Below are 24,102 nucleotides of genomic sequence, written 5' to 3'. Positions count from 1 at the left end.
AACAAACCCAAACCAAACAAACAAAAAACCCTGGAATTATCATTGCTCTCTCCCTTTCTTTCTGTCCCACATCTAACTAACCTTTCTGTTCTGCCTCCTAAATAAATTTTGAATCCACACATTTCTCTCATCTTTCACCATGAGCTCAAGCCCTCATTATTTCTTGCCTAGTTTATGACAATAACTTCCTACTTCTTGTTGCTCACACACAATCTATTCTCCATACAGTGGTCAAAGAGATCTGGTACTCATGTACTTGTCCCAAAAATTAGAACTCAAGGTGGTCAACTTCTCATTCATGCTCTTCTAGCCATTGAAAGAAAAACACCCATCATCAAGACTCGTAAGTCATTCAGGGTCTTACTGAGGACTACAGCCCAGGAGACAGCCACTCAGTGGCTCTGAGGAAACCGTTCCAAACAGGCAGAGGTAGAAACCAGTTTATGTATGATTTTTGGTGAGAAAATATGTGCAGTCAAGCATATGTCTTGGTAAAATGTTACTGCTGATCACAAAAACCTGATATCTCAAGTGAATGATTTTTAGTGCTTTTCTGTGTATGAGAAGATGCAAAGATACGGGGTCTTTTAAGTTTTCCCTGAGATATGCCTCTGCCTGAGAGACCTGCTTGTCTAAAGCACAGAGGGCCTCACTCTGTTACCATCTTAATTTCCTCCCAGGATGCCCTGTGGGTCAGTGACTGCAGCTAGTTATGGCTTAACCCTTGCAGAACTGGGTGGTGAGCCTCGCTCTGTGTTCTTCTCTGTTCATTCCGCCAGAGAGGGCTCTGATATGTTTCTTTTCTAGAGACAGAACATTTCATTATATAAACATGAAGCAAAGAGTTGCTAATCAACCCTCTCTGAATCCTGAAATAGAAGGAATAAGAAATACGGCCCGTGTAAGTGTTCTGGATCCTTCTCCAGACATCCTGTTAGAAACCCTTGATTGTGTGTGGAGAAGTGTCCTTTCTGAAGTGCGAGGAAAAACTGGTGCCAGACAACAGCACTGTGCTTGTTTTCAAAGATCATTTTCGAAAGTTCACCTGCTCCCTGCTGCTCTTCTGATAGGGACTATGTATCATGATGATCAAAAAATCATCTTGTACACATGTCACTCTCGCCTTGCAAAATTAAATAATTCAAATATGGAGATGGCAGCAAATTACTTTCTTCATCCAAGATGCCATTTCTCTGATTTTTAAACAATTAGATAAGAACATTAATATTTAATGCTTTTATTATTATGATATCAGGGTGTTTATGAGGAAGTAAATATTTTGAGTTATGAAGTACATAGAAATTCCATTTGATTGTCATTTGTTTCTTGATAAGACTTTTTTGAGGTCTTCATTTTATCAAAAGGAAAATTGAACAGCAGAACAGAATTTTTTTAAGATTCACTTTCTAGTATTACCACTAAATTATGCCTTGAAAAAAATACTGTTGAAGATAATTACTATGTACATGGTAAAGTATTTTTTTCTTGCCTCATTCAAAGAAGCCGTATTTGTGCAGTGTGCTCAGAGAAATTATATTCTCTCAATAAATGCTCACCTATGGAGTGTTTAATTCTTCAGTGATGTTTTAGAATGTGTGTCAAAGTTTCTATATCATTGCTTAGATTATTCCATCTCCTTCCTGAGATTATGATATAGTAGAGAATTAAAGCCAGACATAAACTTTTCTAAGCTTTGTTTCTGCTCATTTTCCCCCCCAGTTTTAATTATATAAGGTAATTGGGAAAGGTATTGAACTTGGTCTTTTAATATGTGAAGTCAGATTGCAACAATGTATGGAATCTTGTTTCTTGAAAATCATTCCTTTGAACCTTCCATCCTCACTTCTGTTGCCATTATTTTTATATATAATGTGAATTTGAGTGTGTCTTTTAAAGAATCTGCTGTAGTTTTTTAAGTTCTCCAAAAAGCAAATCTATAGAAAGAAACCAATCTGAGGCTGTGTTGAGTTGTGCTTCGTGAGTGACTGTGTCGAATACTACTTGTGGGCTACTGATGCAATTTGTGTAAAAGAATTCTCCAACTTTCTCAGCTTCTGATTTAAGAAGTTCAGACATAAATAACCATATTTCTGGATTTGAATCAAAAACAGATATAAAAGGTGACAAATTCCAGTTCATTTTGGAGCCTCTTAGTCATTGTTCTTGCTCAAGAACTTGGTCAGACACCCTGTAGCAGGTTCTGTCACGGCTCGTTCAGCTCCATCTCGCTTCCTGTCTGGCCTGACTTCTATCACATTAGCTAAGTGGCATCTTCACTTACCAGACTCCCTCATATCTAGAGTTGGAGGTGTGTGACCTAGGCTCTTGTCGCCCAGACTCATTGAATTTGGATGGCAGACTGAGGAGTTGTAGGCAGCAGCTGTGTAAGCTGTTTGGATCCAGTGGCAAGCCCAGCAGCCAGCGTTCGTTTATGTGGACGCTTGACTTCCAGTTTTGTACGTGATCAGTCTTAGCCACTGATGCAGGTGGTAACAGCAGCAGTGTTTCATGGCAATAGCTGTGTGGTGTGTAAATTTATCCTCTGGCCACCTGGAGATTCTGAAAGCTTCTCAATGTCTCTCAGTAATGCCTTTTAGCTTAGTGTAGTGAATGGACTCTGTCTGAATCTAAGTGTCCTGGCATGGCCGTCATAGCTGCTTTAACAAAGTGTCGGCGGTCTTGTCTCAGTTATTAGATGTTCTTTCCCTAGATACTGACTGTGGCTAGCTTTTCTTGTGTATTCTTTATCAGAATTGATGTAGTATTTCAGAGTTGTATGTAATTAACATTGAAGAAAAGATAGCATTTTAAAATAAATACAGAGACTGTGTTATTTTTCATTTATGGTCTTTTTCTATGAGATGTTGCTTTATTTTTTCCAGTGTAGATTATTGTAAGATATAGAGTATAGTTCCTTGTGCTGTACAGTAGGTCCTTGTGGTTTACCTGTTTTATATATAGCAGTGTGTATATGTTAATCCCCAATCCTTATTTATCTCTCCTCCCATCCCTGTTATCCCCTCACTATCCCCTTTGGTAATCATGTTTGTTTTCTAAGTCTATGAATCTGATTCTGTCTTGCAAGTACATTTATTTGTATCATTTTTTAGGTTCCTTATATAAGTAATATCATATGATATTTGTCTCTCTGTGACCTCACCTAGTATAATAATCTCTAGGTCCATCCATGTTGCTGCAAATGACATTATTTGTTCTTTTTTAGGCTGAGTAGTATTTCAGCTCTTCTTTATCCACCCATCTGTAGATGGACATTGAGGTTGCTTCCATGTCTTGGCTATTGTAAATAGGGCTGCTGTGACTATTATTGCCTGTATCTTTTCAGATTTGAGTTTTCTCTGGATATATTCCCAGGAGTGGGATTGCTGGATTATATAGTAACTCTCTTTTTAGTTTTTTAAGGAACCTCCCTACTGTTCTCTGTAGTGGCTGTACCAATTTACATTCCCACCAACAGTGTAGGAGAGTTCCTTTTTCTTCACACTTTCTCTAGCATTTACTATTTGTTGACTTTTTGATGATGGCCATTCTGATCTGTATGAGATCAGAATACCTCATTGTAATTTGGGTTTGCATTTCTCTAGTAATTAGTGATGTTGAGCATCTTTTCACATGTCTGTTGCTCATCATTTATGGACTTTGATCATGACCATACAGTTTATACCTGCTAAGTCACTTCAGCTGTGTCTGACTCTCTAAGACCCCATGGACCCCTGCCAGGCCTCTCTGTCCATGGGATTTTCCAGGTAAGAAGACTGGAGTAGGTTGCCATGCCCTCTTCCAGGGGAGCTTCCTGGCCCCGGGATCACACCCCTGTCTCATGTCTGCTGCATTGGGAGGCAGGTTCTCTACCACTAGTACCACCTGGATAGCCCGTAATCATACAGTTTACACAAAAGCCACTCTTAGGGGAAGAATCAGTTTGTCAAGGTAAGAAGTAGTCAAGAACTAAAATAGTTATTCAGAATTGCTCAGCAGTATGAAATTGAAAGGAGACTGGTAGACTAGAGACTTACATGAGTCAGTGGATAGCTATATCCCACCCTCCAGATTGCTGGTGTCCTACCTGGCATAAATTAGCATTTAAGAGAGGGAGGCAGCATTAGGATACAGTCAAAAATTAGGCATGGGGGAAGTCATTGACATAATAAGGGACACAGACTGCTTACTTCTGTCTCTTCTTTCCTCAACATTAGTTTACCTTGGTTTTATAGAATGTGCCTACTTTCTCAATTCGTTTCTCTATGTCTCCAAAATTTTTCTCAAACACAGAATCACTGTTTCATATGAAAACTCTTGATGCCCAATCATTACTAAGTGAATGAAGTCAACAGGCCAGATCCCTCCAGCCATATTCCCATCACCGCCCCTGGGAGCCCCACTGTGTCATCGGCAGGGCCAGCAGTTTGTCTCAAGCAGGTTCAGATAACAAATGTAAGCAGAAGAGGATTCAACAGGGGGTAAAGATCATTGGAAAGTTTTGGGGAACAGATTCAAGCTGAACTCCCAGGAACGATTCCCAAGAAACCAGCTCAGAACTAGCTTACCAAGGGAGCCATTTACCTCTGCTGCAGGCAGAAAGCTGGCAGCCAGGTTTGGACTCCGAGACCACACTGCCTCAGCCATGTGCCTTACCTGCAGAGTGAGGGCCACTGGTGCCGCCTACCATCTCCACCAAAGTTGGTACCGGGCACTGAGACTGCAGCTACCGCTCCTACCAAAATGCCTCAACAGCCAGACTTAGCACCAGAACTAGCTGACGCCCCAGCAGTGTGGACTCAAGTCCTCAATCAAGTTAAGGTTTAGCGGTTTTTCAAACCAAGAGGCTTAGATGTACAGGAGTCTGGGAAATGTGATTTCCAGCTCCACTCACGTGCGGCACAGTCTGCAAGGGGGTTTGACCGGGGCCACCACCATCTGCCGTCCATGTGACTCATTCCCAACACACAGATGCACCCCTCTCTTCTTTATGCCTTTACTCTCTCTCTCTTGTCCAGTTGGAATGTGTTTCATATCCTTCTCTATGTAGCGAGCCCATCAAGGTCTAGCACACACGTCATCTTGCCTTTTCATGTTTACCCTGATATCATTTCCTCCTGGCTTCCGTTAGAGGTTATCCTCTGCTTTAAAATGTGTCTTACTACCATTTTCTTATATTTGTCTTCTATTCGATAGAATTCCTTACAATCACCAAACTTACTGGCATCTCCAAAGCCAATAAAAGCCTAATTCCTGTCCTCAAGGAGAGAAAGTCCTAATAGGGGAGACAGATGAGCGCAATGATAGAACGGATAAACCAAAAAGGAGTGGATTATCCACTCTTAGGGTAAAAGGGAGATGAAAGGATCAAGGAAGACTTTGCTTAAAAAAAAAAAATTCTTTTTCTCTTTGTGTCCTGGTGCCTGGAGTGGTGCTTGGTATATGGTATCTGTCTGTACTAAAGGAGACTGGGTGGGAAAGGAGTCAAGTGGTTTTTTAAAATGAACTTTTGTCTCTTGTTTAAAGCTCTCTGTTGATACTGATACTTTAACATTAGTTATTTTTTAATGCCATAGAATAAAGCTAAATTCTCTAGAGCTGAGTTGAAACTGTTTCTTTTCTTCCTGTAACTCATTCCTTTAATAAAATAATATTAATTGCATACCTACTGTGTATCAGATCTGGTGTCTGACATCTCAACCCTGCAGACCCACTGAGCCATGGCCTCTGTTCTACAGACTAGATCCTGTGTCTAGTGGGACATACAGTCACTAAACAAATAACTATGCAAAAGCAAAGTAGTGTCATGGAAGAAGAGTACAGGTCTCCATGCGTGAATAACAGGGAGCTTTTTTCCTTCAACTCCTCTCCTTTCGTCCATCAGCTCCAGCAATCTGGTTGCCAGTATACCCTGGTGGCTCAGACAGTAAAGAATCTTCCTGCAATGTAGAAGACCCAGGGTCATTCCCCTGGTTGGGAAGATCCCCTGGAGAAGGAGATGGCTACCGGCTCTAGTCTTCTTGCCTGGAGAACTCCATGGACAGGGGAGCCTGGTGGGCTATAGTCCATGGAGCTACAAATAGTCTGACACAACTGAGCAACTAAGTGCACAGGCATACACACACACACACACACACACTTGAAGAAGATAAATTCCAATTTCAACACACTGGGAAGCATTTCAAAAAATGACTTGTATAAATGAGTGAAAATGACCATTATCTGTTTGGAAATTTTTGTTTAGTATTTATTTACAAGCTACCTTTAAAGGGAAATTTTCTGAGTTTAGACAATTATGGGCCTGTAGACAAATGTTTTTAAAATTCTCCAGGCTCTTTCCCTCCCCCAGCTGTTTGGTAAAGATGAGTGATTACCACCCCCCTGCCTGCTGCCCCTTTTTAAATGTGCCCATGGTTGTTCCCTTGTGGCTCAGTTGGTAAAGAATCCTCCTGCAACGCGGGAGACCTGGGTTTGATCCCTGGATTGGGAAGATCCCCTGGAGAAGGGAAAGGCTACCTGCTCCAGTATTCTGGCCTGGAGAACTCCATGGACTGTATAGTCCATGGGGTCGCAAAGAGTCGGACACGACAGAGCGACTTTCACTTGGGCTTCCCTGGCAGCTCATTTGGTAAAGAATCCACCTGCAATGCAGGAGACCCCGGTTCCATTCCTGGGTCGGGAAGAGCCCCTGGAGAAGGGATAGGCTACCCACTCCAGTATTCTTGGGCTTCCCTTGTGGCTCAGCTGGTAAAGAATCTGCCTGCAATGTGGGAGACCTGTGTTCAATCCCTGGGTTGGGAATATCCCCTGGAGAAGGGAAAGGCAACCCACTCCAGTATTCTGGCCTAGAGAATTCCATGGTCTGTATAGTCCATGGGGTCGCAAAGAGTTGGACACGACTAAGTGACTTTCACTTTCACTTCACTTCACTTCGCATGAATGTTATGTGTTTTCACATTGTATCAAGTTCCCAAGCATCTGGCTTTGCCTGGCATCAAGGTTGGCCCTGGGCAAAGAGATCTGTGTGGATTTTGTCCCAGCCTCCTAGGGCCTTACAAAAATGGCAGGGGGGGTCTTGCCATGTGTAGCATACACAGAAAGTGAAAGTTGCTCAGCCGTGTCCAACTCTTTGTGACCCCAAGGACTATACAGTCGATGGAATTCTCCAGGCCAGAATACTGTAGTGGGTAGCCATTCCCATCTCCAGGGGATCTTCCCAACTGAGGGATTGGACCCAGGTCTCCTGTAGGTGCACCCTTTACCAGCTGAGCCACAAGGGAAACCCAGCATACACAGAACATTAAGTTAAACAACTTAAACCATTTGAATTAACCAAAGAGTCAGACACGACTGAGCGACTGATCTGATCTGATCTGAAGAATGGATAACTGGTGCTAGAGCATGAATAGATTGAGAGTAAGTACATTTACTTAGGAAAGCGAGAAGGAATTTATTTGTTGTGGGGAATGGAGGCAACATTAGAGAATGCCCTTGTAGACAGGGGAATTAGTTCATCCTTCTTTGATCACCATGGGAATCTTCCAAACCCAGCTACACAGAACTGAGAATTTGCAGGTTACGGCTGAAAGCAGTCCTCTGCCCCAAGACTACCAAACGAACCCCTTTGCCACTGCGATGTTTTTAGGACATTCTACACATTTTAGCACTCTCTGAAAGAAGCATTCACGTTGCCATTCAACATGTTTAGTTTGGGGTGCATTCTAAGTCAAATTATACAAGAAGCTATTTGTGGCATGCAGCAGCTGCAGAAAGAAGAGGCCATTTGGCGGGGAGGGGACTGTTGATGTTAAACAATTTGAGTGAAGCTAGAAAGTTCAGAATATAGAGTTATCCTTGTTGATGGGTGGCTGTGATTGTATTCACAAGAGGTAGGGGGAGGCTACTGAGCGAAGAAGTGAATTTTAATCCTATTTCAACATGGAATGTCCTACTAAAACTAGCTCTCTGGAGATGCTCAGGGGCTTAATTGGTAATGAATATAATATATTGTCTGGAGTCTGTGGTTGGTTCCACTATTGCTGGGTGCAATTGGTACTTCTCAGAAAGCAGTTATAATAAAATAATTAAATTCAAGTCAAGGTGAAGGTGATTGTACATGAACATCAAGGCAAGTATTGGAAAGTACAGTTATTTTAGGACCACCCTCGATAGCCTAAATGTATACTTAATTAAATGCAATTCGCTAATGAGATTTGATTGTGGCAGCTTCCTTTGAACTTGTTTTATCATTGAATGATATGTGTGGGCTGCCCTTCATATGAGAGAGAGATGTTTCAGGATGAAGTGATAAAAATGGACAGAGCTGAGTCTTCAGAGAACTGACGTATAACTTGAGAGAGATTTGACTATTTGGATTTTAAGAACTTAATTGTTTTATTTTCTCCCCAAATAATTCTGGTTGAGGAAAACAGTGATTGCCCATGTGTTCATTACCAAATTCCTATAATGACTTTATCTTTTTTCTTTAGTGAAAAAAGCATGCAACGCGCGCTCACATGCACACACACACAAAGCGGTAGACCAAATTATGAAATATCCCTACCTGTCTTTATGTTTTCAAGCTTCATATTTTTGGCTGCATATTAAAAATATTGTTAGGCACATAAGATTGTTCACCTTAATCCTTTCTAATATTATTATATTTGCTAAGATACAAAAAATTTCATTTTTTTTCTGCTTTCTATTTCAAACTGTCATGATGCTGATGCAAAGGAGCTAATAAACGTATCAGTTTTTTACAAAACCAGTGGGCAGCTATTACCTAGTAGTAGCATTACTTTTTTGATTATCATTGATTTTTCTCAGATTCTTTGTGGGCCTAATATGTGGGCACAGCAGTCACCTCCCTTCCCTTCCAGCTGTCTGCAATTTTATACTCTTTGAACACCACTGAATGCCCACAAGCATGGAAACACTTCCACAGTGTCAGTTCAGAAGTCTACATCATGAAATCCTTGCTTTGGAAATATTAGGTTATTAGAATCTAGAGATACTGAACATTTATCTCTGTACAATAATCATTGTTTTTATTCTTGCCTCTTGCTATCATTTGTTGTTTACTTATTTAACTTTTGGGTTTCTCTGGTGGCTTGGATGGTAAATAATCTGACTTGCAATGCAGGGGACCCAGGTTTAATCCCTGGGCTGGGAAGATCCCCTGGAGAAGGACATGGCAACCCACTCCAGTAATCTTGCCTAGAGAATTCCATGGACAGAGTAGCCTGGTGGGCTACAGTCCATGGGATTGTAAAGAGGCAGACGCTACTGAGCAGCTAACATATATTTAACATTTATCACTGAATTGAAAAGAAAAATCAGTGGCAATATATGAAAAATTGAGTTTACAGAAAGGTTTTATTCATGTCAAAAGTCTGTGACTGCCTGACTTCAGTAAACATTCTGTAGTCTCTAGACCAAGCCTGAATGTCCTTTTATGCCAGGCTGACTTTCTTTTGCTCCTGCTGGTGTACCTCTCGTATGATTATAAAATCTTTGTAGCTCTTATGGTTAATGGGGAGCTGTGGTTTCTCTGAAGAATTCTGCTACTGTTTGTTCAGTGGTTTAGGGCAATGTAATTTTTAAAAAAATAAAACCTAACATGAATCGGATAAATATTATCCTTACTTGAATCAACTTTTACCATTACTGGAAAACCAGATACAGTTGGAGACATTTAACTATAAGTATTGCTGTCAGTTCATCACCAAACCAAAGCAGTCTGTCTTAATTTGTCTGATTATCATTTTGCATGTGAACCAGCTGGCCTCTTAACAAAAGTAGTTGATCACACCAGCTTATTAATTGTAGCCTTCATCTTAACCATATGTGAAACAATATAAGAAATCACAGGAAATAGAAGAAAAGCTAAACAGTTCATAGGATTGTCCCATTGCTTGCAAAATAATAAGCTCAAGTAATTCTTTTCTCTAACTCTTCATACTTTATCTATGATTACTTGGAAAGAACTTAGGCAGTGAAGAATCTGATTTTCCCTTGTTCGTTTAAATAATGTATTTTTTGTACTCACAAACAGTATGGCTCAAATCGTCTTCTCTCCAAATGGAAAACACTCCTTTGGGTTCCTTTGTTATAAAATTTTATCTTTTGCTTGTAAGCTGATGTGGACCTCTTTTTTTCTTAGTTCCAGTTATTCACATGTCATGTAGCTTCTCTCTTATTGATTCAGAAATGCCCTCTCTAACATAGGAGTGCTTCCTTAATCTGGGCTTGGTTGTAGATACTAGGGAGTTTAGGAATATTCACAAATCTTCTTGGAGGCATGAGATCAACTTCATTTAAACTGAGGCTCAGAAAGGGCACGGAGATTATGGAGTATGGTCTTTCTTTGGTGGAAGAATATGAGAGCATTCTTTTGAGACGTGGCCTTGAAAGGAGGTGTGTTAAACCAGAGCCCTTTTCCCCAAGCTTTTCTGTTGAGAGACAGCAGCAGAAATCCTTTGCTCTTCCAGTGTCTCAGTGAGTGGACAGCATCCCCCTGTAGGTGGCAATCTTCGACTTGATTTTGTCAGTTTTCCCCTGGTAGTCCTGATTAGGAAGTATCCTTTGCTCTCAGTTTTTTTTTCTAGGTAGAAAATTCTCAAATGTAGATTCTTTGTAGGTTTTGTAACACTACCAATCAAGCAGGTCCTTAATATCATCCAATTTAAAAAATAGGAGAGAGCCCAAACTATAAAGCACCTTAGCTAATCCCATGACTCTCTTATATTTCCAAGATCATCACACTATATGTTGGCTTTTCATTCTACGATGAGGTTTATTTTTTTCTTCCTTGAAGATTTAGAAGAAAGTTTGTGTTGATTTTTCTTTTCAAATTTAAAAAATTATTTCCCTGTAAATTATTTTTGTTATAAAAGGATTTAACTATGTTAAATTTTAATAGCCCAGAAAATATATCTTTTTTTATTAAACTTTTTATTTTGTGTAGGACTATAGCCAGTTAGCAACACTATGATAGTCTTGGGTGGACAGCAAAAGGACTGCCCATACATATACATGTAGCCATTCTTCCCCAAACTCCCGTCCAGGGAGTTATATCCACATAACATATGGAGCAAAGTTCCCTGTGCTATACAGTAGGTCCTTGTCAGAAAATACATCTTAATTTCCAAGTGATTGAAAATTACTCTCTAAGATGTGCTAGCCCCTTTATATACATTCAGAAAATATGTTTCAAATGACTATATTGGGAAAGGTAACGTGTTAACTTTACAGTTGAACTAGTTGTTATATCACTCTACTCATATAATTTCCCTCCTAAAATGAGCTTTTGTATACTTGATACAGGCTGAGTAAAATGAATTCGATGAATCAGGACACTCAGGTGAATGGATTAGGACTAAAAAGCATGTGGCACATAATTGGCCTAAGTATAAAGGCTTATAGCTCATGAAATTATTCGTTCTCTTTCTGCATGTCAGACATAGTTCACGTTGGAGGAAACTATCCTTCAAGTCAAATGACACAATATTTGAAACAGGAAAGCTGTTACGGAATGCTTCTTAAGGATGGTTAATGCTTGAATTATAACTTAAAAAATGAATTGTTGTTGTTTAGTCACTAAGGCGTGTCCGACTCTTTTGTGACCCCGTGAACTATAGCCTGCCGGGCTCCTCTGTCCATGGGATTTCCCAGGCAAGAATACTGGAGTGGGTTGCCATTTCCTTCTCCAGAGGATCTTACCCACCCAGGGATCGAACCCAGGTCTGCTGTATTGGCAGGTGGATTCTTGACTTCTGAACCACCAGCGAAGCCCTGAAGAATGAATGGGAGCTTGCCAAGCGGATGAGTCAGGGATCTGACATCCCCGTGGAAGAACTATAAAAGCATGGAGGGAGAAACGAGTCTGGGTGGTCGGTACCCTACCCCATCAACCCTCTTCAGTGCAGGCAGCAATATGGGGTATATAAAATCTGGAGCACAAGATGGAAAATCCACTCAGCTGCTGGGTAGCTCTGTGATCAGGTCACTTACTTTATAAAATAAATGGGGTGGATTGGATGTTCTCTAGGGCTCTTTTCAGCTGTAACTTTCTAGTTGCCTGTGACAGCTCCCCTTTCCAGTTTGCCCTTGCTGTATCCCTACACGTCTGTGCTTCCAGTCTCAGGGCCCATTCCCTTCACAAAGCTCTCCCCTGTCTGCCGCACGTTGTGCCCATCATCTCAGGACAGCCTCTGGCTTGTCTCATTTCCTGCATTAGAGAGATGCGTCCTCCCATCCCCTCAGGCAGGGGTGAACTTTGAATGCTCAGTCAGCAGGGCTCCCTTTGTGTTTTAGGCTTTTGATGGGGGTTTCTTTTTCCCATCGCATGCTTTCTGTCTGCCTCGCCTTTCATTTGTTCAACGTTTGTCACATGAACATTGTGACATGACTAAACTAGTCACAGTCATAGCAGACGTTCCAAAATTGACTGAGCAGATGGTACCAGTGGTTTAGATTAAATTATTAACTAGGATCCATAGCTGAAGCCTTTAGCTTCAACACGTGCAGAGAAAAGGGTATTTCCTAGCATTAGAATGAACTGACAAAGTGGATGCCAGATCAAGTTCCTTCTAAAGAATTGATACATTGTCATCTCTCAAGGTTTCCCTTTCTACTCCCAGCCACTCCCCCAACCAGATATTGATGAGAAGAGAGATACCCATTTGTCTTGTTTTCAGTGTGCCATATGACTCATCATTAAAGATTAATTCAGAAGCAGGAGAAAGAAAAGACTATTGTACCAATGTGGTTCTAGAATATTGGTGATTTTTAATGCTTCTTTTTTGTGTGCGAAATAACATGATTCATGAAACAGTTAAAAAACTCTTTATGAGCATCTGCCATCAGACACATATCAGTATTTTCATTCCAGGCCAGCATCTCTACAATGTGTGTGTGCGTGTGTATGTGTGTAACAGTATTCAAATGTTAAATGTGTAAGATTACACCCAGTGCATATGCAAATTTCCCTCTTTGTCCAAAAGGGTTTTCTTTATATCTAGTTTATCCAAAAACTAGCATCTGGATCATACATCTGGTTGTGATGTTCCTTAAAGCTCTTTAAATCTGGCACATTCTCTTTATTGTCCTTATTTAATTGATTTATTGCAGAGAGGCCAGACCAGGTAAACAGTCAGCGTTTTAGTTTGAGTGATGTTTTCATTTTTCCCTCTAGCTCTAGCATTTCCTGTAAACTGGAAAAATGTAACTTGTCAACAACAGTGTTTAACTTGAATTCACCGTGGGTGATGTTTATACTTGGTGTTTCGTCACATTGGGACCCACGTAACATCGTTGTCCCAGGAGGGCCTGCTGAGTTAAGGAGATGGTAGGCTGATGTGTGTGTTGTGCAGCTGCTCTAACAGACCTCGTGTTTGGCATCTCTTCTGTAATGGCATATAAAACTGGCAAGTAAATCAAAGAAGTTGTGCATGTTTAAAATCTGGAATGCAGAGATGAAGAGTAGTAACTTGTAAGAAAAATGCCTGATATGAAAAATAAGAAATAGTAAACAACTGACCAACCCATCTTTCAGTTTTTAATCAATTAAATGCCAAACAGCAAGAGCCTATAGTCAGTTCAATTTGTTTTGAATAATATAAAGTATATTTTCTGTCTGTTATATGAAATACTTAAGGCTATCTTTTAATATCATAAATTACAATTGTATCAACAAATGAATTTAACTGTACATTTTTTAAAAGTCCCATAACTGTCAAATTTCAACCTGAAATTCAGCTTTATCTGGGCATGCTGTATTTTATTTGAGAGCCCTGTTTTTAAGTTTACTCTTATTTATATATTTACTGATTGTGTTTGTTCATCTGCCTGTGTTATTAATTTGCTTTGCAGCTTCTGATGATTGTTATTTTCATAGATAAGAAATATAGACTGTATATAATTGCTCTCAATGTGAAAGTATTTATAAAAACATGAAACATAAATCTCGCTTCCAAAAGTTGAAATATGGGAAACTTTGTTCCTTAATAAACAGAGGCCAGGCCTAAGTTTTCTCTAAGTCTATTACTAAAGGATTATTATGAATGTTTATCAAGGAGATTATGTTACTAGTTTATTTTTATAAATTTCTCAAATCTCTTACTACTAAATGTGTACATTTTATAGGGCTTATATTGGATGCTCTTCTGCTGTGATGATTTCCAATCCAATGAGTCTGAAAAGCAGAAGAATGAATGGGTGTGTCTGTGGATTTAAACACTGTATATTAAGTATTTTAACCATGCATAAAGATAATCAGTACACTTAAATTAACTTAGTCACGTACGGTCTTCTATTTCAGATGTTTGATTTTAAAAAAAGAGTGTGAAACACATCAACAGTCATTAAAAACACCATTTATAGATAAGGCTGGGCTGAAATATTTTCTGTTTTCAAGAGCTAAAATTTTTTTGAGACATGCTTACATTATCATTTAGAATACGGAGCTTTGACTGGAACTCCATTCCATCTGAGTTTTATTTTCCTTCCCTCCCCTCCCCACTTACAAGACCATGGTGATCTTTATTGATTATACAGTCCACTTTCAATTGATCCAGGACTCATTTTGCTTAATTTAAAATGTGTGTATATATTATGTGACATAATCATGCCTTGTTTCTGCTTATAACTCCTGTGTTTATTATTTGAAAATGTTCCCTTTTACTAAATACTTTTAAACAAAGGTTGTGAAAGTTCTGGGTTCAAAATAAACACTTTTAATGCCCTAACTTCATTTAATGTACTGAAGAGGGCCTGAAGCTTTGTGTAAATGGGAAGGTGGATGGGAGAGGGGAAGGGCTCCATGGGGATAGAGGCCTTATCCATGAGTCCTTAGACAGCTCTGCTCTTAAGCTTTTAGGTTTACATGTGCAATCTTTGGTCCTTAATAAAAAGAATAAGGGTATATTTTAAGGTTTATTACAAGTGAAAGCATGAATGGTAACAGGGTCATTTATTAATAACTAAGGTCTAATTTTAAAAATTTTATACATTAAGTATATAATGGTTCCTGAAACATAATACACGCTATTAAAGATGGGCCGCTAAGACCAAGGGTGTTGTAGAAAAACAGCCCTCCACGAGGACTGGTTCTGACCTCCTCACCGCTGGCGTGATTTGCTGGACTGGGTCCCCCTACCTTCTCTCCCTGCCTCCAGACAAGCCCTCTCAGGCTCACTCTTCACCTCCACCTGTGATGCCTTTACAATTTCACACTGGCCATACAACTTCCTCTCTTAAAGTCCTTCAGTGACTCCCTAGGCCACCCACTGAATTCCACCCTCTTAGGACAAGCGAGGCCCCTCAGGGTCAGGCCCCTGCCTCTGTCTCCACCTCCTTCGCCACTCTTCTCCACATTAATTTCCCCTAAACTTACACCGAGGCCTTTGCAGCTCTCCTTGTGTCCCAGGACTGGGCTTTTCCAACAGGTCCCCTCTTCACCTCTGTTCCCTAACAGTTGTTTGTCTTCTAAATGAGGTCATGAGGAGGTGTAGCCAGAAAGTGGTTGCTACGGCTGATGTCAAAGGGCATACTGCCTGTGTTTTCTTCTGGAAGTTTTATGGTTTCTTACATTCAGGTCTTTGATCCATTTTAAGTTGGTTTTTGCATGTGATGAGAGATAGCGGTCTAGTTTCATTCTTGTCATGTGGCTCTCTAGTTTTCCAAACACCATTAACTGCCCATCAGCAGATGACTGGATAAAGATCACACACACATAAGATGGAATACTACTCAGCCATACAAAAAGATGAAATCTTACCATTGGTGACAACATGGATGAACTTTGAGGCTATCATGCTATGTGAAATAAGTCAGATGGAGAAAAACAAATACCATATAATTTCAGTCATATGTGGAATCTAAATAAATAGACCAAATAAATACACAGATTCAGAGACCAGAGTAGTAGTGACCAGAAGGGCTGGGAGTCAGGGAGGGCAATCTGGATAAAGGAGGTTGACTGTATGGTGATGGAAACTAAACTTCTGGTGGTGAGTGGTCTGAAGTTTGGACAGAAGTTTAAATAGAATATTGTACACATAAAATGTATGTAATGCTTTGTAGCATTTAATTGCTTAGTTGCTCAGTCATGTCTGCCTCTTTGCAACCCTTTGGACTATAGCCTGCCAGGCTCCTCTGTCCATGGAATTCCCCAGACAAGAATACTGGAGTGGGTTGCCATTTCCTTCCCCAGAGGATCTTCCTGACCGAAGGATTGAACCTGTGCCTCCTATGTCTCCTGCATTGCAGGTGGATTCTTTACCTGCTGAGCCATTGGGGAAACCCAGGAAATGGCTACCAGTAACTAAAAATATGTTTGAATTTGCTTGAATTCTTCAAAGCTGTGACATTGTTTCCTGACCTAAAGCTTCAGATCACAACATAAGGGCTAAAGCTAAATGCAAACACAAAAAACTAGTTTATTAAAAAAAATTTTTAAATAAATGAGCTGCATGCCCTTTGTCATCCTTTCAGTTAACAGCATGGTCTTATCTCTTTCCCTGTACTTACTTGTGATTTTATTATTTTTATCTGTTTGGGTGTGCCGTCCCCACTGGACTATGACCTTCCTAAGAAAGTCAGTGCCCATGTTGGATTCACATTTAACCCGGATGCCTAACACAAGGTAGCTAATAAGTACTCAAAGTGAACTTGCTGCCTGGTGGAACATAAGTGCACATTTACAATTTAAATGTTTAGAATATGTATTACTTTAAAAAATATTCCTCTATCTCTTTGCTGGTATGTTATACACCTGCTCCTGGGAAGTAATAGAATAACTGTAGAAATGATCAGATGACTCCCTAGAAGAAAAAATTTGAATGTTGGTTAAAAGTAAGATTTCATTTCAGTGGAAGATTAAGCAGAATTGTTGGAATTTTAGAAATAAGGATGGGAATTTTTATGTAATAGTGGTGGTAAAGAATTTCAAAAATCTGGACTAGGATAATCTGCCAGGATTATTCAAGTGATATTAGAGTATATTTTTCTTTGTCATATTTGACAGCATTTTTAGAGCATAATGCATTACTCTCAAATATTTTTATTTTTGGTCTCAATGTATCTTTTATATAAGATACATTAACTTGAATACATGAGCTGAAGATTTTTGGTCTAAATATTTTTATAAGTTATGGACTCCAATAAAGACTTTTGTGTAAGATATATTAACTTGAACATACTAACTAAAGATATCTTTAACCCAGGTCTCCCTCATTGCAGGCATATTCTTTACCATCTCTATTACCAGGGAAGCCCAAGAATACTGGAGTGGGTAGGCTATTGCTTCTCCAGGGGATCTTCTCGACCCAGGAATCGAACTGGGGTTTCCTGCATTGCAGGTGGATTCTTTACCAGCTGAGCTACCAGGGAAGCCATTGGCTTCTCTGTTGCAAAACTTAGTATGTGCTAATTAGAGATGGATCAAGACACACACAGTCTCATCTTAGCTCCAACAGCATTAGCATCTAGCATCTCCATTCTCTCATTTTAAGTGGCATTTAAATATACCTGTCTGGTTCATTGAAAAATTGACTGTCATCCTTAATAGATATCAAAAAGTTCTTGATAAGCAGCAGATTTAAGGAAACCGGCTTAAATTAGGCATTCAGCTTGAGATAAGGTGAGATTTGAGTAGAGGGTGGTTAAGATGGAGCTGGAGGGCAGACCAGTGAAAGATAGCAGATGAAGGTGAAGACTGAGGGGGCTGTTTAAAGGCAGTGGCTTCATCCGGAAGTCAGCCTCACAAAGAATAAATATCTTCAGCTTTCGGGCATGTAGTAGTCTTTGGCACACGATTCCACGCTGCAGTTGTGTGCAACCTGAGAGCAGAGTATACAATAGATGAAGGCACGGGCATAGTTGTGCCATCACAGCTTTACTGTCAGACATTGAAATTTGAGTCTTATATATTTGAGTCTTATTTCACATGTCATGAGATATTATTTTTTAATTTTAAAAAACCATTTATAAAGGGGCCAGCTGGCTTTGACCCAAGAGCCATAATTTGCTGACTCCTACTTCACACCAGCAAAATCATTAAGGTTTCAAGGGGGAATAAGTAAATAGTGTGAAAGTGAATTCACACAGTCATGTCCAACTCTTTGCGACCCCATGGACTATAGCCTACTAGGCTCCTCCATCCATGGGATTCTCCAGGCAAGAATACTAGAGTGGGTTGCCATTTACTTCTACCAGGGGATCTTCCCGACCCAGGGATCGAACCAGGGTCTCCCGCATTGCAGGCAGACGCTTTACCCTCTGAGCCACCAATAGCATAGGGCAGAAATTTAACACCTGGCTCTTGGAAGCTTGTTAAGAGTTTGTCAGAACCCAGAGAAGGAGCAGTCAGATGTAGGAAAGGAAATAGTGGTCTGCAGTGTCGATGAAAAACAGCTCCACAACTGGGTCACTAGTAGTATATGATTAAAAAGATAACAAAAGATGAGAGAGAAGAAGACCGTTGGTACTGGTTAGAAGTTCATGGTGACCATGGAGAATTTTTTTAAAATGACAGGCAATAGAATTTTAGACAGCAAGAAAGATAATGTGTACATCAAAGCTAGAATTGATAGGTTTAGAGCAATCATTGGGGCTTCCCTTGTAGCTCAGCTGGTAGAGAATTCACCTGAAATGCAGGAGACCCTGCTTTGATTCCTGGGTTGGGAAGATCCCCTGGAGAAGGGATAGGCTACCCACTCCAATATTCTTGGACTTTCCTGGTGGCTCAGACAGTCAAGAATCTGCCTGCAATGTTTGAGACCTGGGTTCATTGCCTGGGTTGGGAAGATCCCCTGGAGGCAGTCATGGCAACCCACTCCAGTATTCTTGCCTGGAGAAGCCCCATGGACAGAGGAGCCTGGTGGGCTGCAATCCATGGGGTCACAAAGAGTCGGATATGACTGAGCGACTAAGCGCAGCACAGCACACACAGATTGTAAAGTAAGAAATGAGAAAACCACTGGGGAAATCTTTATAATTAAAAAGCTCTTTCCAAACCCTTCTTAATATTTAATGCAATAAATACCATAGTTTATGTGTTTCCTTCCAGAAGCTGTGGACTTAGGGAGTTAAGAGGCAGCGAAGAATAATGCCGAGAGGACGGTGTGCCCTGGGATGCTGGGGTGCATGCTAAGTTGCTTCAGTCGTTTCTGACTCTTTGTAACCCTATGGACTATGGCCCACCAGGCTTTTCTGTCCATGGGGTTTTCCAGGCAAGAATACCAAAGTGGGTTGCTGTTTCCTTCGCCAGGGGATCTTCCCGATCCAGGGATAGAACCTGTGTCTCCTGCATTGGCAGGGGGGTTCGTTGCTACTGGTGCCACGTAAGATGCTGAGGTGGAAGCCTGCTTTTTAACCCCCAGACTTGCCACTGATCCCTGTGTAACCAGTGGCATTATCTTTACACGATTGTGGTCACTCGATATCAGGTTTTATTAATGAGAAAGGAGATTTCTCCATGTGTGACTCTTACCAAAGGTCATTTCTTAGAGCACTTCTCTGACTAGTCCTGGTGGGTTAGAAATGTTTCACTACCAATAACTTCTCTCCTCCCTCTTTAAAATGAGAGCCAGTTGGATTCACTGCACAGATTCTTGTTCTATTGCTATTGCCTCCTTCAAGTTTTTACTCAAGTCTCACCTTTCCAGTGAGCTCTACCCTGACTCTGTTTAATATTACAACCTGGCCACCACCCTCCTCCTCTCAAGCCCCTTTTATCCTATGCAACTTTTTCTTTTGTCCATTCTACTCACCGCATTTTAACATACCATATAATTGTGGTTTTTGGTCAAGTAATGTACGCTCCAAGAGGGATCTCAAATGAATGGCGCTTCGTACGTGCTCAGTATTTGTCTCTGAATGAGTAAGTCAATGTTCCAATGCCACTGTTGCGTACGTGAAAGGCCATGTGCTGTTTGTAGTTGGAAGTCCAGATGGGGATGTTCATCCTCAGAAATTCATGGACTGTGGATAGGAGTGCTTCTGGTTAGAACCCACTACTGCCTGTTTTGAGTATAGTGAGCTAAGAGGCAGCTCTTTCTTATAAATGTGTTATCCTAAGGGGAACTTTGCACACTTTTCAAGCAGTTATATAATTTAACTTACACTCTCAGTCTTTTCTCATTTGTTATCTGGCCATGTAATTACTTTTAAATAAAGCAGTGTATACGTGAAAGAACACAAGTTGGAAATCCGTGATAATATGTATGGTGGTAAGATAATATGTGTGTTTTGGGTTTTGTTTGCTTCAATTTTGTTGTTTAAAAAATAAGATTGTGTGTGTGTTGGGGGAGATGATTTGAGGAGGAATCATTCCAAAGTTTTCCCTAGAGGGAGCCCCTTATATAAATTTTATTCTTTGACTAAAAGCTTTTGTTATAAACTAAATGTTTTGAATTAGTGCATTATTACATTTTTCCATTCAGTTGTAAGTCTGGCCCAAAGCTATGAAATAAGAGGTTGTCTAACATGTTTCAAAAAACTGTTTTGCCATGAAGTCAAGTTGAGGAGAGCTGTGAGGCGCATTCTTTTCCTTTGTCCCCTTTCATAATATTGTTTGATTTGTATTCTTTTCCTTTTTGTTCCTGTCTCTTTACCCCGAAGTGTGTTTTTCTAGGGCCCGCTTGTACCACATTTCTGATTCTTCTCTGTTTCTATTTACCCAGTTCTCTGTGGCCAATTGCACATGAGAAAAGAACTGCGACTTAGTACAGTACATTCACGTTGAAGAGAAAAACTTGGATAATTAGTCCTCTTCTCTCCCATTGGGGAGGTCTTTGGTTTGGAATTTTAAAAACCTGGAGCTTAGGCTAGGTTTTTAAATTTTAAAATGCAGATTTAAATGATTAGGCTACTTTATCATCTGTTTTCTCCTTTGGAGTGGGAAAAGTTAAGGGTTTGGGGTTGGGGGTAGTGAGAGAGTTGTGGCAGCTAGATGCAAACAAGATCACCCTTTGGAACAATGACAATGCTTTTCTCTGTCACTGGCAAGGATTAAAAAAAAAAAAAAACGGTGAGAAGACTGGGTGTACTAATTTGCAACTAAAATACAACCAAGTCATCATTTACAGCTCCCTGGAGATTGCATTGTAAAGTTTTACTGCTTGCAAACCTTCCTTTAGTGTGGGAGGCAGAGCCTGGGGGCGTGGTTGGGGAAACAATAGTTTGGCTCTTTCTTCCCCCTAAATCTGTTCAAATGCCTGACTTAACTAGGGAGTCAAAGAATCAACAGACTTGCTCTAAGACTCATTGGCTCCAGTAAAAAGATCCGGACGTTCTTAGTGGCCCAGTGAAAGTGGGGAACACCTTTGCTTCACTTTGACTTCCATAAAGGAACATCTCTACTGTTTTTGCGGACTCCAGAGAGGAGGCACTTCAGATCACTTGGAGAGGAAACTGAATCACTGAGCACCAAGGCGGAAAGATAGATGTGGCTCTCATGCAAATGAGAACCGCAATTGGCTTTCTCTTTCTGTACACGTTGTCACTGTTGACTCTCAGCCTTAAAGATTAGGTTTCAGTGGGAGCTTTTCAGGTTCAAGGACTGCTAATGGTTTGTAAGTGCCTGACAATAAGTTCAACCTCAAAGTTACATCAGCCCAGGCAGATGTCTGAGGATTCGAGACCAGAGGAAAAAGTTAGAATCTGGAGCAGAAGGATACCGATTGCCACCTGCTTGCTGGACTGAGCTTTTAATGGGATTCAAATTTTTAAATCCTCCATAGATGTCCTGGAAATGGTGGTCTTTATTAATACAAAGATCAAGTCTTTGATTAAACTTTTTAAGAAGAAAAGTAAGTAGTTTCTTTTCTCTGCACTGTGTATATGTGTGTGTGTTTTATGTACGACTTCATCCTTTTGAGTGATGGAATTAAGAGTGTAAAACAGCATAATTGGTGTTTGTTAAACTCCTTTCTATACCAAGTTCAAATACCTCAGACTTTTATAACTCTAGGGCAGAATTGTGTGATTTTTTTCTTTTTAAAAGCATGACTTTCTTGTTTATGGTTGGGATTTTAGGTGAATTCACTTCTATTGGGATTCTCAAAAAAAAAAAAAAATAATCCTTTGAAGAAGAGGGGAAAAAGCCCTTGTATTTACTTTATGTCTGCCTTGATGTACAGTGTATGGTGTTTTGATTCTTTGGCTAAATATGAGGAGCCTCTGAGTGATGCATCATATATTTTTGGTGGGGATGATCCTCTGAAACTCTCCTGCACTCTGTTAGGTATTTAAGAGCTCAAGGACAGCCTCTGTCTAGACTGATCAGTCATTGTAAAGTACACAACTTCTGTGGTGCAGCTTCATTATGTACTTACAGTTGGTTTCAATTTCTTTAAATCCAGGTGCTTCTTCATTCTTTGGAAAGTATAACTTTTATTTATAAACAGTTTTGTTTTTACATAGTTGTTAGTTTATTTTATTTTAGCTCTGGGGCCATGGGTTTAAACTGGATAAATGTAGGTAGGAGCATTGGTAAGAGAAACTGGAGAAAGCAAATGAACAGCCCTCGGGGTTCATTTCTAGAGCTCCTCTCGTCAAAGATTGTCTTTGGATGGACTGATTAAAATCTACCCTGGCAAGAGTGAGATACACCAGGGAGAGACAACTGTTCTTTCTTAGGAGCCAATTGGTAGTTGTATGGTGGGGCTCAATGTGCAATTACACGGACACTATCACTTGGATTTGATTTGTAATTGGTGAATAGGAAGAGTTTCCATTTTCATTATTTTCCAACTATGAAGTATGATAATTCAGTCTTCGAAATAAATGGGCATCAGCACAAAACCTTATAATTAACTGGCTTCTCTTTGGAGGACTCATGGCGAGCTCCACCCTGTGCAAGATTCTCAGATCATAACTAAGAACTAAGTCAGGGCTCTTTGGATTTTATAGATTATGCCTGATAGTTCTATGTACCATGCAAAACATTTATTCCACAGAGGTTATGTGCAATGCCAAGTGCCTAATTTACATGCAGCTTTTAGTAAATATTAAAAGCAGAAAGCGCATAGGGCATTTCTGTTTTTAACCTGATGTCTAGTTCTCAATGTTTATTTTTCCATTTGGCAATTTGTCGGGAAACTGGGATGATTTTTTAAAAAATGTGTCCAGTTTTATTGACGTATAATTGACACACAGCATTGTATCCATTTATGGTGTATAGCATAATGATTTGACTAGCAGACATCATGAAATGATTCTCACAGTAAGTGTAGTGAACAGTCATAGTCTCATATAGATGCAAAAGAAAAAGAAAGATGTTTTCTTTGTGGTGAGAATTCTTAGGATATACTATCTTGTTGTTCAGTTGCTAAGTCATGTCTGACTCTGTGACCTCGTGGACTACAGCACACCAGGCTCCTCTGTCCTTCACTCTCCCCTGGAGCTTGTTCACATTCTTATCCATTGAGTTGGTGATGCTAGCTAACCATTTCATCCTCTCTTAGCAACTTTTTATATAACCCAACAGTATTAATTGTGTTCATAATGTTGTATATTACATACGTTAATTTATCTTATCACTGGAGAGAGTGGGATGATTTAGAAAGTGAATTGTTTAAAGCTGGGCTTGTGGAATTCAGTACCTGTAAAGAAGATGGTATGGGGTGAGTGCTGACCTCACTCTGGTCTGTGGGGTGACTCATGTTCCCAGGGGTGCTGAGAAAGGCCAACTTCCTCTTCACTGATGGTTCTAAAAGTCAGGGACTCCCTTCAAGTAATTGCACTAATCTTGCCACAACCATTCTTTTCATGAGTTATTTCATAAGCTGTGACTTTCCATATATTAGCGCATTTGATCTGTATAATGGTTTTAATGGCTGTGCTGTTAGGTACAGTGAGTTAATTTTAAACATGTTCATATAGAAAGGTTCAATAGTTCATGTGTGCCTGTTCATTTTATTTTATGAATCTACTTTATGGTCTCATTTCCAGGGACATATTATGTTGTAGAAACGCGTATGCCCATTGTGTCCTCTGTGGCATAGGTCAGAGTTAGGGGAAGATTCCCCCCGACTCACAATTGTCATATCTGCTGGTTTTACAGGTGTTAGACTTGTCACCTTCAATAAACACCTCAACACA

General features: G+C 40.1%; 1 protein-coding gene across 4 annotated transcripts in view; it reads left to right on the top strand.

The window, feature by feature from the left end:
• NHSL1 (NHS like 1) overlaps window positions 1–24,102 on the top strand; it is a 144,029-nt gene that overhangs the window by 51,652 nt on the left and 68,275 nt on the right. Inside the window, exon 1 of one of the 4 annotated variants that reach the window (XM_040238771.1) lies at window positions 19,255–21,809. The exons of the other annotated variants lie outside the window; for them this stretch is intronic. Within the exon in view, the coding sequence (XP_040094705.1) occupies window positions 21,752–21,809 (58 nt within the window). The 5' untranslated portion in view covers window positions 19,255–21,751. Of the gene's footprint in view, window positions 1–19,254; window positions 21,810–24,102 lie in introns of those variants that run through there. 4 annotated transcript variants of the gene reach the window in all.

The sequence above is a fragment of the Oryx dammah genome, unplaced genomic scaffold (genome assembly GCF_014754425.2).
Source record: "Oryx dammah isolate SB20612 unplaced genomic scaffold, SCBI_Odam_1.1 HiC_scaffold_4, whole genome shotgun sequence".
NCBI classification, from domain to species: domain Eukaryota; kingdom Metazoa; phylum Chordata; class Mammalia; order Artiodactyla; family Bovidae; genus Oryx; species Oryx dammah.
The sequence above is the reverse complement of the archived record's forward strand: the minus strand, read 5'-3'. Positions and strand labels throughout refer to the sequence as shown.